The sequence below is a fragment of the Pongo abelii genome, chromosome 12 (assembly GCF_028885655.2).
Source record: "Pongo abelii isolate AG06213 chromosome 12, NHGRI_mPonAbe1-v2.0_pri, whole genome shotgun sequence".
Classification (NCBI taxonomy): Eukaryota; Metazoa; Chordata; class Mammalia; order Primates; family Hominidae; genus Pongo; species Pongo abelii.
This window is the reverse complement of record NC_071997.2, coordinates 29,790,807-29,805,810: the sequence shown is the minus strand read 5'-3', so window position 1 is coordinate 29,805,810 and position 15,004 is coordinate 29,790,807. Positions and strand designations below refer to the sequence as shown.

The 15,004-nt window shown below is 42.1% G+C and overlaps 1 protein-coding gene across 1 annotated transcript; it reads right to left on the bottom strand.

The window, feature by feature from the left end:
* Positions 1-1,919: 1,919 nt before the first annotated feature.
* Positions 1,920-12,972, bottom strand: NMS (neuromedin S). Its single transcript, XM_002811697.3, has 7 exons — positions 12,822-12,972; positions 10,577-10,632; positions 9,892-9,942; positions 6,170-6,193; positions 6,024-6,077; positions 3,184-3,258; positions 1,920-2,114 (listed from the first exon to the last, which is right to left on the bottom strand). The coding sequence occupies exons 1-7, from the start codon at positions 12,895-12,897 to the stop codon at positions 1,920-1,922; spliced, it is 531 nt and encodes a 176-aa protein (XP_002811743.3). The 5' UTR covers positions 12,898-12,972.
* Positions 12,973-15,004: the final 2,032 nt, after the last annotated feature.

Sequence of the window (15,004 nt, the reverse complement as noted above, 5' to 3'; positions counted from 1 at the left end):
GCAATGAGCCTGCATCCCCATTACAGTGACAGCTGGAGACCACATGAATCCGAAGAGCTGGGCATGGAAGTGAAGGCTGCAATATTGCCCAGACAGCCTGCATCTGCTAGGCTAGGGTGGGGGTCTCTGTGGTCCTGTGAGCAGGACAATGGAAGGGGCAGAGTTCTTGGGGGTTATGCAGGGTCCTCATTTCTTGAACAATGGTCCTCCCCGTGGCTGCCTCTCACTCTCTCCAGTCAGACACATAAAATTTGCTTGAAAGAGAAAAACTGTGATGAAGCTGACCTTGGACTACCTACTGGGCCTCATCTTCAATGTTTCTTCCATTCCTGGGCTGAAAAAAAAAAGGAGCAACTTACGGATACTGAGACACAACTTCCTGCAGCCTGTATCTTGATTCAGCTCTTCTCTCTGTTGAACCCTAAGGCCTCATTCTTCTAACTGGGATTTCACTCCCCTCCATGGGGACTCACCTGGGAAGCCCTCACCCTGTGCTAGCGCTAGTCAGTAGGTCCTCTGGGACAGTGCTCCAGGAACCTCGCTGCTCCTAGGACCCCAACACTGTCACCCATCATCCCCACTCTTTAGCCTTTGCTTATGTGGTGGGAGGTTCCACAAACCATCCAACACAGGACTGCCCAGTCTGGAGACGTCAAGGAGATGGACTGTTTCTCAAAGCACTTTCCAGGAAACAAGTAAGTCATACAGACCCATGGGAGTGAGAGAGTGGTGGGAAGCAGCTCCATGGTCCGTATGTTTGGGAAACAAATGATTAAGCCAAGTGACACAGGTTGTGTTCTGCAGGACTTCTTACAGCCTGTGATGGGCCAGTGTGTATTGTGAGACTTCACAAATGTCGGGTGCGGTGTTTTCCAATCTTAGCTGACTTTTGCAGACTACCTTTTAGCACCAGTGATTCACAGAATGCAGTTTCTGGGGTCATGGATCTAGTCTGATTTGCTCATTTTTCTGTGCAAATACTGAGAATCTCAAGGGTGGAGCACAGCTAGTGAATGGCTGATCAAAATCTAAAAGATAACTCTTCTGATTCTGTGACCTTTGCAAGAATCTCTGTCACCCAGGAAGGAGTAGAGGATGGTGCCTAAGCTCTTCCTGCCATGTGTTTTTGAGGCCATGAATCCTAGACCCTAATGCTATAAAACATGGGCTCAGATTCTTGTCTACCTTGTGTCTGTCTGTCAGCAGAACTCCCTTATGCCTACTCTGGTGCTCTCAGCCTCTCTCCTGTTGGACCCTTGCCTTTACAAGCTTGTAGGAGGAGATTTTGACTTGGAGTGATTCCCAGTGAAGGATGAGAGAGTCCCCACAATTATCCACCAGTTTACCAAGGGGTCATGGCTCTGCTGTTTGCAGTCACTCCATGATTGGGATGGCTGCAGTGAATCGAGGTTAGAAAGCAAAGGTGAGAAAACATGCTATACCCTGAAAAGGAAAAAGGGTCGTCCCCAGGTCGCAGTGTGATCCTGCAACATATAGAAACATAAGCCATTATGCAACCATGTTGCATTACAAGTTCTTCAAAAATGTCTATAGGAACAGTTTTCAAAATGGGTGGTCCCAGACCAGTGGCACCAAAAACCTCTGGGAACTTGTAAGAAATACAAACTCTTTGCCCCAATCCAGACCCACTGAATCTTTGGGGGTGGGGCCAAGCAATCTGAATTTTAGCCAGGTGACTCTGATGCATGGCCACGTTTGAGAACCACCAGTGTTTGGGGTTTGTGCTATGGCAGTACCTCTATTGGAGTCTGTACAAAGGCATGCGGGCCCCTGAGCGAGAGAAAGCAAGGCCTCAGGAGCAGCTGGCTCCAGGTGACTCATCTCTGGGTCTGGAAGTGAAATCTGAACAGCCAAAGGCATTGCCCTATGGTTCCTGTCTGCCCCAGGGAAACCTGAACTTAATTGCTCAGCCACAAAAGATTCTCAGGGTCCTTTGGAGACCAGCTCTGCTCAGAAGTGGTCTGGAGGGGCTGCAGGGTGGCTGGCTCCAATGACTTCCCCATCCTTCTAGGGTAGGGCTTTCTTTGGGGGTCGCAGTCTCCAAGGCTCTTGTGTACCTTCTTGGTGAAGTCCACTGCAGCAGTCCCCGAACCCTGCAAGGAAATGAGGCACAGATTAATTCAACAGGAACCACATCATGACCTTGCAGTTGTCTTGTGGTGATCCTGCCCTCCCTGGCTTCCTTCTAAGGTAGTCAGAAGTCTGGTGCAAAAGAGGAGGTGGAGAGCATGGCAAATGGTGGGATCACCGCCGTGATCTTCTCTAGCAAGCTCCTGCTCAAGAAGGCAAGCTTGTCGTCTTGGCTGAGTTACCATCTGTGTCCAAGTACGTTAAGTTTGCTTGCTCCTCCTAACAGCGCCAACTTTGAAATGGGCACATTGCAAAGCTTAGGAAACTTTTAAAGGATTAGCCATTTTGGCTTCTTCAGCTTGTTCATTGCCTGTGAATCTGGTGTAAGAATGGAATCAGACTGGACCTGGAGGCTTGCGGTTAGCAGGGGGTCAGAAAAACTGCTGCTGGTGCCCAGGATGGCCAACAAGTTTTCCAGGCACTTGGGGCCCTGGGATTTTCAGAGCTAAAACTAAGAAAGTCCTGGACAAACTGGGATAGCTGGTCACTCTACCTGTGCAGGGTGTTCAAAATAAATTTTCTCTCTTGCTATTTGTTTATTTATTTTTGCTACCATGAAACAAAACTTTGATTACCATTGAAAAGGTTCAGCTGGTAATTTCTAAATTAAAAAATAAAAATGAAAGAAGAAAGCTCTGAGAAATGCACAGCGGGCAGGTAGGGCAATGGGAAGCAGAAGATATCACCAGGGCAAGTTTCGTGTCAGGAGAAAGAGACAGGGGAAGTGAAAAAAAAGTACAAAACCAAGACACAACTTAGGGATGAAAGGAGCAGAAGAGGAGAGGGATGGAAGCAGGCTGGGCCATGGTGTCTCTCCCTGGGCCCTTCAAACCACCTCATGGGGTTTCAGTGGAGGAAACTGAGGCCCAGGGAAGTCAAAGGACCAGCAGTTCTGCTCAGTGCTCCCTGCCAAGGTGGAGACTGAGATTTGAGGAGAGAATGACAGCAAGCCCCAAGGTGACAGCATGCTTTTACCATGATTCAATGAACTGTGAGGGGCATAAACTATGGTGGAAGAATAAAAGTACATACTCGCTGTAGAATTCTCTTCATCCGTCTGTTGGCGAGCTTGGCAGCCAGGTGCATTAGAGGATGCACTGGAGGAAACTGCAACAGAGAGGCGCAGAGAGGGTCAGACAGGGGGACATCCACAGAGGGGTATTTTGAGAGCCCAGGGCTATGTGCATTCTTTTCTACTCACTTCCCTTACAAATGGGTTTAATTTTCAGAGTGAAATCCATTTTTGAGCTGAAGCCTGAAATTTTATGTTTGCAATAAAGAGCTGCTTGCCTTGAGAACAGGTTTCAATTCCAACACAGCCCTTAAAAATACTCCCTTAGGGTAAATCGGTCTTTTCTCTGCATTAACCCTTGGCACTCTGTGCTCCTGGAGCGGAGCGCCTTGTCCTAGAAGCAGCTCCACATGCATTCTTTCTCCCTCCCCAGGGGTGAGCAACTCATCCAAGGGAAAAGGTGGAGGGCAGCCCCCGTAACCCTCCCCAGGCACTTCTGGTTTACTAATCTTGTCTGTGACTGCCGTGCGCACCCAGGTGTACACACCTGTCCTCATCTAGTCCTCATGAATCCTCCCTGTGTGCTTTGGTTTAGAGTAAAACTTGATTCGTGTTACAGACAGTTTTTTTGCTTTCCATTGTTCTTTCTCCTTTCGTGGTGCCCTTGTTGGTCTTGATAATGTCCACCTCCTTGGCCAGGTGCAGTGGGAGGCCAAGCACTTTGAGAGGCCAAGGTGGGTGGATCACCTGAGGTCAGGAGTTCGAGACCAGCCTGGCCAACATGGTGAAACCCTGTCTTTACTAAAAATACAAAATTTGCCAGGCGTGGTGACACGTGCTTGTAGTCCCAGCTACTTGGGAGGCTAAGGCAAGAGATCATGGCTTGAAGCCAGGAGGCATAGGTTGCAGTGAGCCGAGATCGCACCATTGCACTCCAGCCTGGGCACTAAGAGCGAAACTCTGTCTCAAAAAAAATAAAAAATAAAAAAATCCCTCTCTTTACCTGATCCCCATTCCTACATCTATAATATTGATTGATTCTTAAGGGAAACATTTTTTTCCTGGTTATTTGCTTTTTCAAGGATCCTCTTAAGACTCAGAGAGCCTTGAATATATAAACAAGAGACTTTCTAGTGGTAGAGTTTTACTTGCTGTGACTGGGTACCTGAATTAAACGTTATATTCTGGCTGGGCATGGTGGCTCATGCCTGTAATCCCAGCACTTTGGGAAGCCGAGGCGGGTGGATCACCTGAGGTCAGGAGTTTGAGACCAGCCTGGCCAACATGGTGAAACCCCATCTCTACTAAAAATACAAACATTAGCCAGGCATGGTGCCACATGCCTGCAATCCCAGCTACTTGGGAGGCTGAGACAGGAGAATCACTTGAACCCTGGAAGCGGAGGTTGCAGTAAGCTGAGATTGCGCCACTGCACTCCAGCCTGGGTGACAGAGCAAGACTCTGTCTCAAATATATATGTATATTCTATGGCCTCGCCAATATTCCTCAAATCATACCCCATAGAAATTCACCTACACAAGCTGCTCTTGAGGGTAACTCAAATCTGTAGGAAGAAAGTTAGAGGTGATGGTTACTATTCCCATTGCACATACATATCGCGACAGCCACGGAAGATGTTCATCCATGGATCACCACTGGGGGATGGTACCATACACATCACAAAGCACAAATTTAAAAACAGACGGTAAGAAAAAACAATATAAAGAGAACACAGTGTTTACTAGGCTCTTCCTGTACCTCTGTTTAAATGCATAATAAAAAGTTATTTCCTACTTACTTCTCCTTTTCTGTAATTTATTCTCTAACTTCTCAGATCAGTTGGCCACCCACCAACCCCAGCCCAGAGGGAGAAAGAGAATCCCTGCAGCCCCAGGGAAAAGCTCCTGGGAAGCTACTACCCAGAGGATGTCCGGAGCCCCCAGCTTTTCTACTTGTTTGCACATATTAAGAAGGGATGTTTGGTTTTTTGTTCTTGCGATAGTTTACTGAGAATGATGATTTCCAATTTCATCCATGTCCCTACAAAGGACGTGAACTCATCATTTTTTATGGCTGCATAGTATTCCATGGTGTATATGTGCCACATTTTCTTAATCCAGTCTATCATTGTTGGACATTTGGGTTGGTTCCAAGTCTTTGCTATTGTGAATAATGCCGCAATAAACATACGTGTGCATGTGTCTTTATAGCAGCATGATTTATAGTCCTTTGGGTATATACCCAGTAATGAGATGGCTGGGTCAAATGGAATTTCTAGTTCTAGATCCCTGAGGAATCGCCACACTGACTTCCACAAGGGTTGAACTAGTTTACAATCCCACCAACAGTGTAAAAGTGTTCCTATTTCTCCACATCCTCTCCAGCACCTGTTGTTTCCTGACTTTTTAATGATTGCCATTCTAACTGGTGTGAGATGGTATCTCATTGTGGTTTTGATTTGCAGAACAAAAAACCAAACACCGCATATTCTCACTCATAGGTGGGAATTGAACAATGAGAACACATGGACACAGGAAGGGGAACATCACACTTTGGGGACTGTTGTGGGGTGGGGGGAGGGGGGAGGGATAGCATTGGGAGATATACCTAATGCTAGATGACGAGTTGGTGGGTGCAGCGCACCAGCATGGCACATGTATACATATGTAACTTACCTGCACGTTGCGCACATGTACCATAGAGCCTAAAGTATAATAATAATAATAATAATAATAATAATAAATAATAATAATAAAAAAATAAAAAAAAAAAATAAAAAAATAAAAAAAAAAAAGAAGGGATGGACGACACGCAGTGGAGAGCCACTTTTACAGACAGATGATTATGATAAAATACTGACCCCAGTTTTAACTGGATGTGTTGCCTCTTGAGTTCTGGAGTAGTGAAACAAAAACTAAATAAGAAAAGAAGTGATATTAGTATTGAGTGTCACTTGCTCTAAACATGGAAGCTGCATGCCCTTGTACTGGGCTGGGTGATACTCACCCTTTTGTATATGTCTTGATTATCCTGGAAAGAGAATTGTGAGGGTAAATTAGATGAAATTTTACAGGGGCAGGTAACGGATAACGTTTTCTGTATAAGGTACACCATGGACCTTAGTGGATTTACCTGAATATTATGATAAATTGGCAATCTAAAAAGAAATTATTAAGCAAATTTAATGAGTCTATAGTTGATGCAGGATCTTACAATAAAGAAAATTGCCAGCAATACATCATCATGTGAAAATATAATCTCATTTCATCTTTTCAGTTTGCAGGGGGTGGGGAGGAGAGACCTACTCTCTGATGCATAGAAGCAAATAACCATCTAACTACTGGTGGAATAAACTAACCATTACAGATTTTAATTTGCCGCAGAGTGTATCCTAGTATTCAGTTTTTATAGTTCATATTGGCCAAGCTTCTTTTTCTCCAAAAGCTTTCTACATGAGTTTTTGCTCTCCTTGTAGAAAGTCCAATTTTCCGTTTCTAAATCCTTGCCAGTGCACACACCTCAGCCCTGGCTTGCATGGATGATGGCTGCATGTGCGCTTATCTGACTCAAGGAGATGCCGGGAAGAAGACTTCTTACAAAACCATAGCGTAAGTGTTCATGTCCATGTTTTATGAAGTCACAAGAGATGATTACTGTGAACAATCATTTAAAGCTTCTGATCTGGCTAGTACTGATCATTCACATCTCATTCATGCTTAAAGATTTTTGAATCCGCTGAAACCTCAATCAAGACAAAAATTAAAGTTGTTAGTAATACTTCTAATTGTATTGCTGTGAATACAATTACACCTTTCTGCAAACTTTGTGGAGAATTTCTTCAGTGGAAGAGAGCAATACCTATACATCCTCTCTCTCTCTACCATGTACATATGTGTGGATGCACAAACATGAGCACACACACAGAAACACACACTATAATCCACCAACATTACCAATAGTGGGGGCTCTGTGGAAATTAACTCTAATTCCTTATAATCACCATTTTTAACCAGGAGAAAGTACTTGCTATTTTTACAGCTCCTGGTCTTCTTGTCAGCATCTGTTCACAACAGTGTGTGTGTGTGTGTGTGTGTGTGTTTATGGACACTTATTGGGCAAACAATTGTTTTTTGTACCACATTCATCGGCTGTATACTGTTATGTTTACTTTTCAGGTCAAAAATTGATGAGGAATGTGAAGATGCTTTTCCTGGTGCTAATTACCCTGCTCAACATTTCATATGCCCCTTACTTTACTTTTTTCTTTTTTTTTTTTTTTTTTTGGAGACAGGGTCTCGCTCCATCACCCAGGCTGGAGTGCAGTGGTACAATATTGGCTCACTGCAGCCTCCACCTCCCAGGTTCAAGCGATTCTCCTGCCTCAGCCTCCTGAGTAGCTGGGATTACAGGCACACGCCACCACGCCTGGCTAACTTTTGTATTTTTAGTAGAGATGGGCTTTTACCATGTTGCCCAGGCTGGTCTCGAACTCCTGACCTCAAGTGATCTGCCCGCCTCAGCCTCCCCTCCCAAAGTTCTGGGATTACAGGCGTGAGCCACCACACCCGGCCTAGTTTTTTCTTTTTAGAGAAAAAATTATTTCAAAGTTTACTGATCTATGTTGTTTATTATTCATTTTCCCAACTAGAATACAAATGCCATGAGAGCAGGTGCTCAGTTCGTTTTACTACCCCATCCCTAGCACCCGGCCCGTGGCATGCTGTCAATAAATATATCTTTTGAATGAGTGAATGGTAGAGCTCTGATCACAAGAACTTATTGCAGTTTTCCCAATTGAAACATCTTCTAATCCCATGTAGTGACCAGAAACATGAAACATGAAGAGTTTTGTGGATGTCATCATTTGCAGAATGTGACTGCTTTCTGAATTGCCTTGAGTTAAAAGTCCCCTAGAGTCACAGACTTGGCCTACTCTGGAAACCAGAACAGGAGTGAACTTAGAGCTCCAGCAACACATCCAGACTTTGGGCAGTTGAGGAAACCAAAGCCCCAAGAGATGAAGTGACATGCCAAAAGTCACATTTCAGGGAAGCAACAAGCCAGGAAGAGCCAGTTTCTCTATTAATACCTTTAAATATTGGCAGTTTTGTTCACTGAGTGACCCCTTGGTCTTCTGCATTTCGAAACAATGAATGGGATAGGCTTGGAAAAATGGAGAAGGTAGAAGGAAATTCATTCCTAGTGGGCCCTTGCTCTTGGGGATCCTCATAACCCAATTTAATACTGCAGGTTGCACATGGGACAGGCCACCTACTTCCACTGCCTCTGCTGGTGCAGAGGACACCACCACAGTCTTCACCTGAGGGATAGGGAAATCCCTTTTGTGCAACATGTGGAGGAAGTAACAAAGGGATGAAGAACTCTGAGTTTTCAGCCTGAATTTTTGCTCCAGGACCAAGGCTGTAAAGATTATTCCTGAAAATGAGAGCTAACAATTGCCTTCAAACATATGCATAGTAAACTGAAAATAAGAAGAAATGGGCATGATATATTCATGAAATTTGAGAAACTGATGTTTGAGTCTTGAAGAATGAAAATTAGTTGCATCAACAGGCAATGGCAACAACTAGCACTTAAGTGCTGTCGTTTGCCACGTTCTGGATGCTGTTGAAAGCACTTCATAAATATGAAGCATTTAATCCTTACAACAGCATTCTGGGATACTATGACAATTACCCCTATACTACAGATGACAAAACTGAGGCACAGAGCAACTAAGAAACTACCAAGTTTAAACAGAGCTGGACTTTGAAACCAGGTATTTTTGTTTTAGAGTCTGGACTGTTAACTGCAGCCTGTAAAGGAGGCAAAGTCATTTCTGACTAAGGAAAAGACTGTGCAAGGACATCAAGGGCCTGGTGCATTTGGGGAATACTGATAGATTCACTGATAGATTCACTGTGGCTGGAGCATAGTGTGCTGTGGGTTGGGGGAGGTGAGAGATAAAGAGATGTGGCTCAAGGTGAAAATGTGGAGGCTATCCTAGGCATCATAGGCTATCCTACCACCCTTTTGTACTTTCAAGTAAATCAACTTACTTTATATCCATTGAAATATTTGTGTGGTTACTACAGTTACTGTAAAGTTTTTTGTTTTCATTTTGGTGAGACAGAGTCTTGCTCTGTCACCCAGGCTGGAGTGTGGTGGCATGATCTCAGCTCACTGCAACCTCCGCCTCCCAGGTTCAAGCGATTCTCCTGAGTAGCTGGGATTACAGGCATGCGCCACCTCACCAGGCTAATTTTTGTATTTTTAGTAGGGACAGGGTTTCATCTTGTTGGCCAAGCTGGACTCAAACTCCTGGCCTCAAGTGATCTGCCCACCCCGGCCTCCCAAAGTTCTGGGATTACAGGTTTGAGCCACCATGCCCAACTAGTTACTGTAAAGTCTTTTAAATGATAACTATTGTTTTGGAGAACTGCTATATCATGGTATATCAATTTATAATATGCAATATATCATAACATATAATTAGCTTAACTATACATGATTATAGTAATTGTAAGAATATACATGAACTACCCATATTTTATAGTAATTTATATTTAAGATATTTGCTTGATTTTTTCTAAAATTATATTCTCGAACACAGATATGCATGCACAGTTACACATACATACAGCATTCTCCTGTAGGTAGCAAAAGAGTGTGTTTGTTGCATATATATATATTTTATATATATTGTATATATATACACATTTTTTTACCTTAGATTCACGAGAAAGAGGTGCCCACTGACTCAGACAATATGCCAGTTGCTAAAAAATAAAATGAAGAAAACAAATCAAAGGGATGAGGGGGATGAAGAGAGATTGATTAATGGGTAATCAAATACAATTAGATAGAAGAAACAAGGTCTGGTGTTTGATAATTCAGTAGAGTGACTATAGTAAACCATGATCTATTGGATATCTTAAAACAGCTAATAGAGAATAATTCGAATGCTCCCAGCATAAAGAAAATGTAAATATTTAAGGTAAATGTTTAATAACCATCAACATTCCATTTCCCCCAACTGGGTTGTAACACACTATATGAAAGTATCAGAATATCACATGTACCCTGAAAGTATGTACATCTATTATGCATTTAAAATTTAGACAACAAATCAAAGATAAGCTTAAATTCTTCAGTCAGCAGAATTTTATTACAACAGATTTAAAATTCTAAAATTGTCCTATTTCTGAACCTCACATTATCTTCTCACACAGCGGCAGTGAATTTCAACACAACCCTCAGGATGCCTTAAATGAGGCCGTGAAAAACGGCAACAGTGAGTTTCTGCTGCAGCCAAAAATCTGATCTCAAAATAGTTTTAAGTGAACATTATACACGTGATGTATTCAAGGTCCAGACTAAATAAAAATATCACATTACTGAATAATTGGGTACCTCAAGCTGCACAATATCCAAGCCATCTGGAGGATCAGCTAAAGGTTGAGGAAATCCTATTGTGAGAAATCATAAAATTATTAATTAGAGAAAAGAGGTCATAGCATTTACTTCAAAGTCTTTACCATGAAAAACAGAGATTCTATTAAAATAATAAACCACCAAAGAACCATTCAAAAGAGGTCAGTGGGAAAGTAAGATTTGATCTGATGTTGTTAAAAGGATTTACAAAGAAAATACACTTCTACTTGCCACTAGCAAATCTGAGATTTATACAAAGATTAATTTAAAATAGCATGGTTGTTAATTTACCATGAGTGTTCAGTACAACTGTTAGCAAGTCAGCAAAGAGGAGCAAAAAAATTCCAAGGTAACAACTTAGTTTGTATTTTGATAGAATTCATGAGGATGGCATCTCAGAAAATGGTGTCAACAAAGGATGGACATCAGAATCACCTTTGAACTTTGAAGACACATGGATACCCATCTCTCTGCTGCTACAGACTCTCTAGGAATGGGCTCTGGGGAAGGCTCCTGGCATGCAGCTGGACCCTGTCAACCTTTTTTCTAACTTCAATGAACTCTTCTCATTTGCCTGTGATACAACACTTGGTGGGATAGCTATAGTGCAGTTGAAAGAATCAATTGGATAGGTCAAAACTAACAAGATGAAATTAGATGGATAAATATAAAACCTGGCACTTAGATTTTTAATGTGTGGAACAGGGAATGTATGGCTCAAGAGCAGTTTATGTTTATAAACAAGACAAAAGAAAATTGTGTGGTATTTTGTTCCCTGCGTTCTCTCTGAGCCAAGATAAAGCAAAGGCAATGTTATGTTATATTCAAATAACAGTGCCGAAACCTTAAAAGGTAATAGCCTGACTTGAAATGATAAGATACAAGGTAAAGGCACTGAGCATAGTTTTCTCTGGAAACAGGAAAATTAGGAAGTATATGTTAACTGCTTTCAACTATTTTGAGAACTTCAATAAGTAAGAGATACTAGTCTTATCCTGTGTTTCCCCCAAATAACAGAATAAAGGCTGATGGTTAGAAAGTTACATGTGATCACACTTAAGCTTAGCCTAAAGAAGTTTTTGATGATTGGAATCATTCAATAATGCAAAGAATGCAAACCAATCCTATAAGGATTTATGGAGAGGTTCTTTGCTGATAAAACATAAAGACCTACCCTCAGGTAACATAAAGTCAAATAGGAAAAAATAGGGAGGTGAGTATAAACATATAGAAAGATACATAAAAGGTAATAACAGATTCACAAAAATGTAATATAAACAGGACTCTACTGGAGCAAAGAGGCAGAACCTGGCTGTCATGGCTGGCAGTGAGTTGGGGTCATTGAGAGGTTAAACCAGATGACCTTCAGTGTCCTTTGCAAGGCCCAGTTTTGTGATTACATTGTAGGACATGACAAACAAGCATACTGTTTGAAATATGTTTTCTCTGTCAATGTATTTCCAAAGATTTTCTACTCCCCTAAGTCTAAATCCTAATGGAAAAATCTAAAATGGTATGTATTTCCAACCATAGCTGTTCTGCCACCGCCCACTTCCCTACATCCTATGAAGATGGTGGTAACAGATTCCAACCACAGACCCTCACTCCACCCCTGTTTCCTAGAAGCCAGTTCTCTAGAGTTGGTGAGGCGATGCCCGCGCCCGGTCAGCACCTCGGACAGCTCACTGGCCCCGGGAGGTAGCGACTTCCAGTACACTCTGGAACCCTGCCTCTCTAAAACCCAACAGAAAGGCTTGGAAAAGATTCCTTTTTCCAGTGTGCGCTCCTCCCGCGCCCATCTCAAAATGCCCATCAATTCCCACTCTTCAGGGCTGTAAGCTCAGTTTTACCGACTCTGTCCTCGTCTCTTCAGAATCCAGGGAGCAGAAATGGCTACAAGTGGGATCTTCCCCTAACTCACACCAGGAAGTGCCTCTCCCTTCAGTTTTAGCGACACATGTTCAGGACATCCCTAGGGCAGGAGCAGCTTAAAGACAGTACCACAGGGAAAAGTCTCCTTTGGTAAAAGGCTGCAGCATCTCGCTCTGTCGATCCTCTCCTAAAGGTTCGAAACAAACTGCAGCCAGAAAGCAAGAAGGTAGCAATGAGGGCTGGCGGGGGAGAGTAAACCTTGACTCCCTCCAGAACTGCCCTGGGGGATCAAGGTCTGTCTCAGACATCCTCAGAGTTCAGGCCAGATGGAGTCTGATGAAGCTCCCCTTACCTGAGGAGGGAATCTGTAGCATGCAGAAACAGTAGATGGCCAAGATGAGAGAGAACTGGGGACGAAGAGGTTTCATTGTGAGAGTCTGGTTTCTCCTTGCTGGCCACAGACAGGTGCTGCTAGGACAGGAGCTGCTAGGTCCACAGGCAGAGGCAATCCTCTGTCCTGCATCTGATCAGCCCAGCGAAGAAAGTGCCTTTATTTGCAGCGCCCCAGAGCCCACTGGCTGATCACCAATCAGCTTTGCACAGGAGGACCCCGGCTTTCTCATAAATGTCATGCTGAGTCCTTATTTGTAGAATAATATCTTTCTGGAGTAGGCATTGTAGAGAGCCATCTTTTACAACCCAGCAATGAAAATAAAAGGTGGAGAGTCCTGATTGCTATTCTATAATGATCCGAGAAATATTTCTGAATCAAGAATGGCTTTTTCTTTTTAATAAAAAAATGACACAAATCTATAAATTATTGCATGATAAAGTCTTGTTTACTATGAAGCTGTTTATTTTCCACCTCTAACAAAGGATGTTGTGTCATCTTGGTGCATTTAAGCAGGACAAAATTTGGAGTCTTGGGTATAATATTTGTAAAAATCTAAAGTTCAATTGGGGCTCTGTTTGTTTTTTAGATCATGGCTGGAAATTAGCCTCTTTAAGGTCTTTCCAGATTCATTTTAAGGAACAAGTTAAGTATTTCAAATTGTCAATATTCAGGAAAACATGACAATGTTTAATAATAATAAATAACTTCATCTACTGAGCTTCTACATGTTGGGATCTGTTTTAGGCATTTCACATAGGTTATTTCATGTAATTCTCACAGAAAATCTATTAGGAATGTGTTATTACCCTAATTTTATGAATGAGGAAACAGAGGCTAGGAAAGGTGAAGAAACTTGTCCAAGATCATCCAGCTATCAAGGATCAGAGAAGAAATTTGGACTCAAAGGTACCTGAGCCCAGTCATTTCTGTAAGAATATGGAATTTTAATTGATAAGTAATTTTTTAAACATGCTTCCTTGGGATTAGATATCAGACAGAAAGAAGGAGAAAGACTGAAGTCTTCTATTTCTTGCAAAAAGGGCAACATACATAGTATACATGAAACAAATATCTTTTGTTTTTTCATTATGCATATCTTTAATTTTTTTTTTTTTGAGACGGAGTCTCACTCTGTCACTCAGACTACATTGCGGTGGTGCGATCTTGGCTCACTGCAACCTCTGCCTCCCGAGTTCAAGCAATTCTCCTGCCTCAGCCTCCTGAGTAGCGGGGATTACAGGCGCCCACCACCACGCCCAGCTAATTTTTGTATTTTTAGTAGAGACCAGTTTTCACCATGCTGGTCAGGCTAGTCTCAAACTCCTGACCTCGTGATCTGCCCACCTCAGCTTCCCAAAGTGCTGGGATTACAGGCGTGAGCCACCGCGCCTGGCCGCATATCTTTAATTTTTGCTCTTTTAGAGATTAGGTGGTTACTAATAACTGCTGGATGTTTACACATGGCTCAAACATGTTAATACTTTACCTAAGTCATAATATATAATTGTTTTAATGAATGAGATTTTAAAGAATAATTTTGAGTGGGAGTTGCTCAGAAGGAGCTGTTTATTTTTGACTTAAAATGTGGCATTTTGCCAAAACATTTTCAATTCATAACAGAGCGATAATTATAAACTACTTTATAGCCATAATATTTTGCCTACTTCTTTGAGCCAGTAAGAAATAGAGATTTCTGTTTATTACAGTATTTACCACTTTGGTTCTAGGAGACTAACCCAAGGTCTTTAAATACCAGGCAGGGATTATGCCATTTACATTAAAATCTACCCACTGCTTAACAGCAAGTCTTTACTGAATGAAAGGAAAAAACATGAATGAATGCTTTTTCAACTTAAACCACTTATCTACATGGTATTAAACACAGTTACTTATGGTCATTTTAGATAGATGACACATATAATAGCAAATGGTTGTGGTATTTTTAATAAGTGTCAATCAACAAGTACTTTTTCAACATCCGTTCTGTCTATCAGTGAACTGGTGTTTATGCATAAGCATCAAGTAAACCTCTGTGATAGCTCTGATTTATATCAACTCTATGTTTCTTCTGCCTATTTTGCCTACACTATTTTTCAGATATTCAGGAGAAAAACATAAAAATATTATTTTAAATACTAACT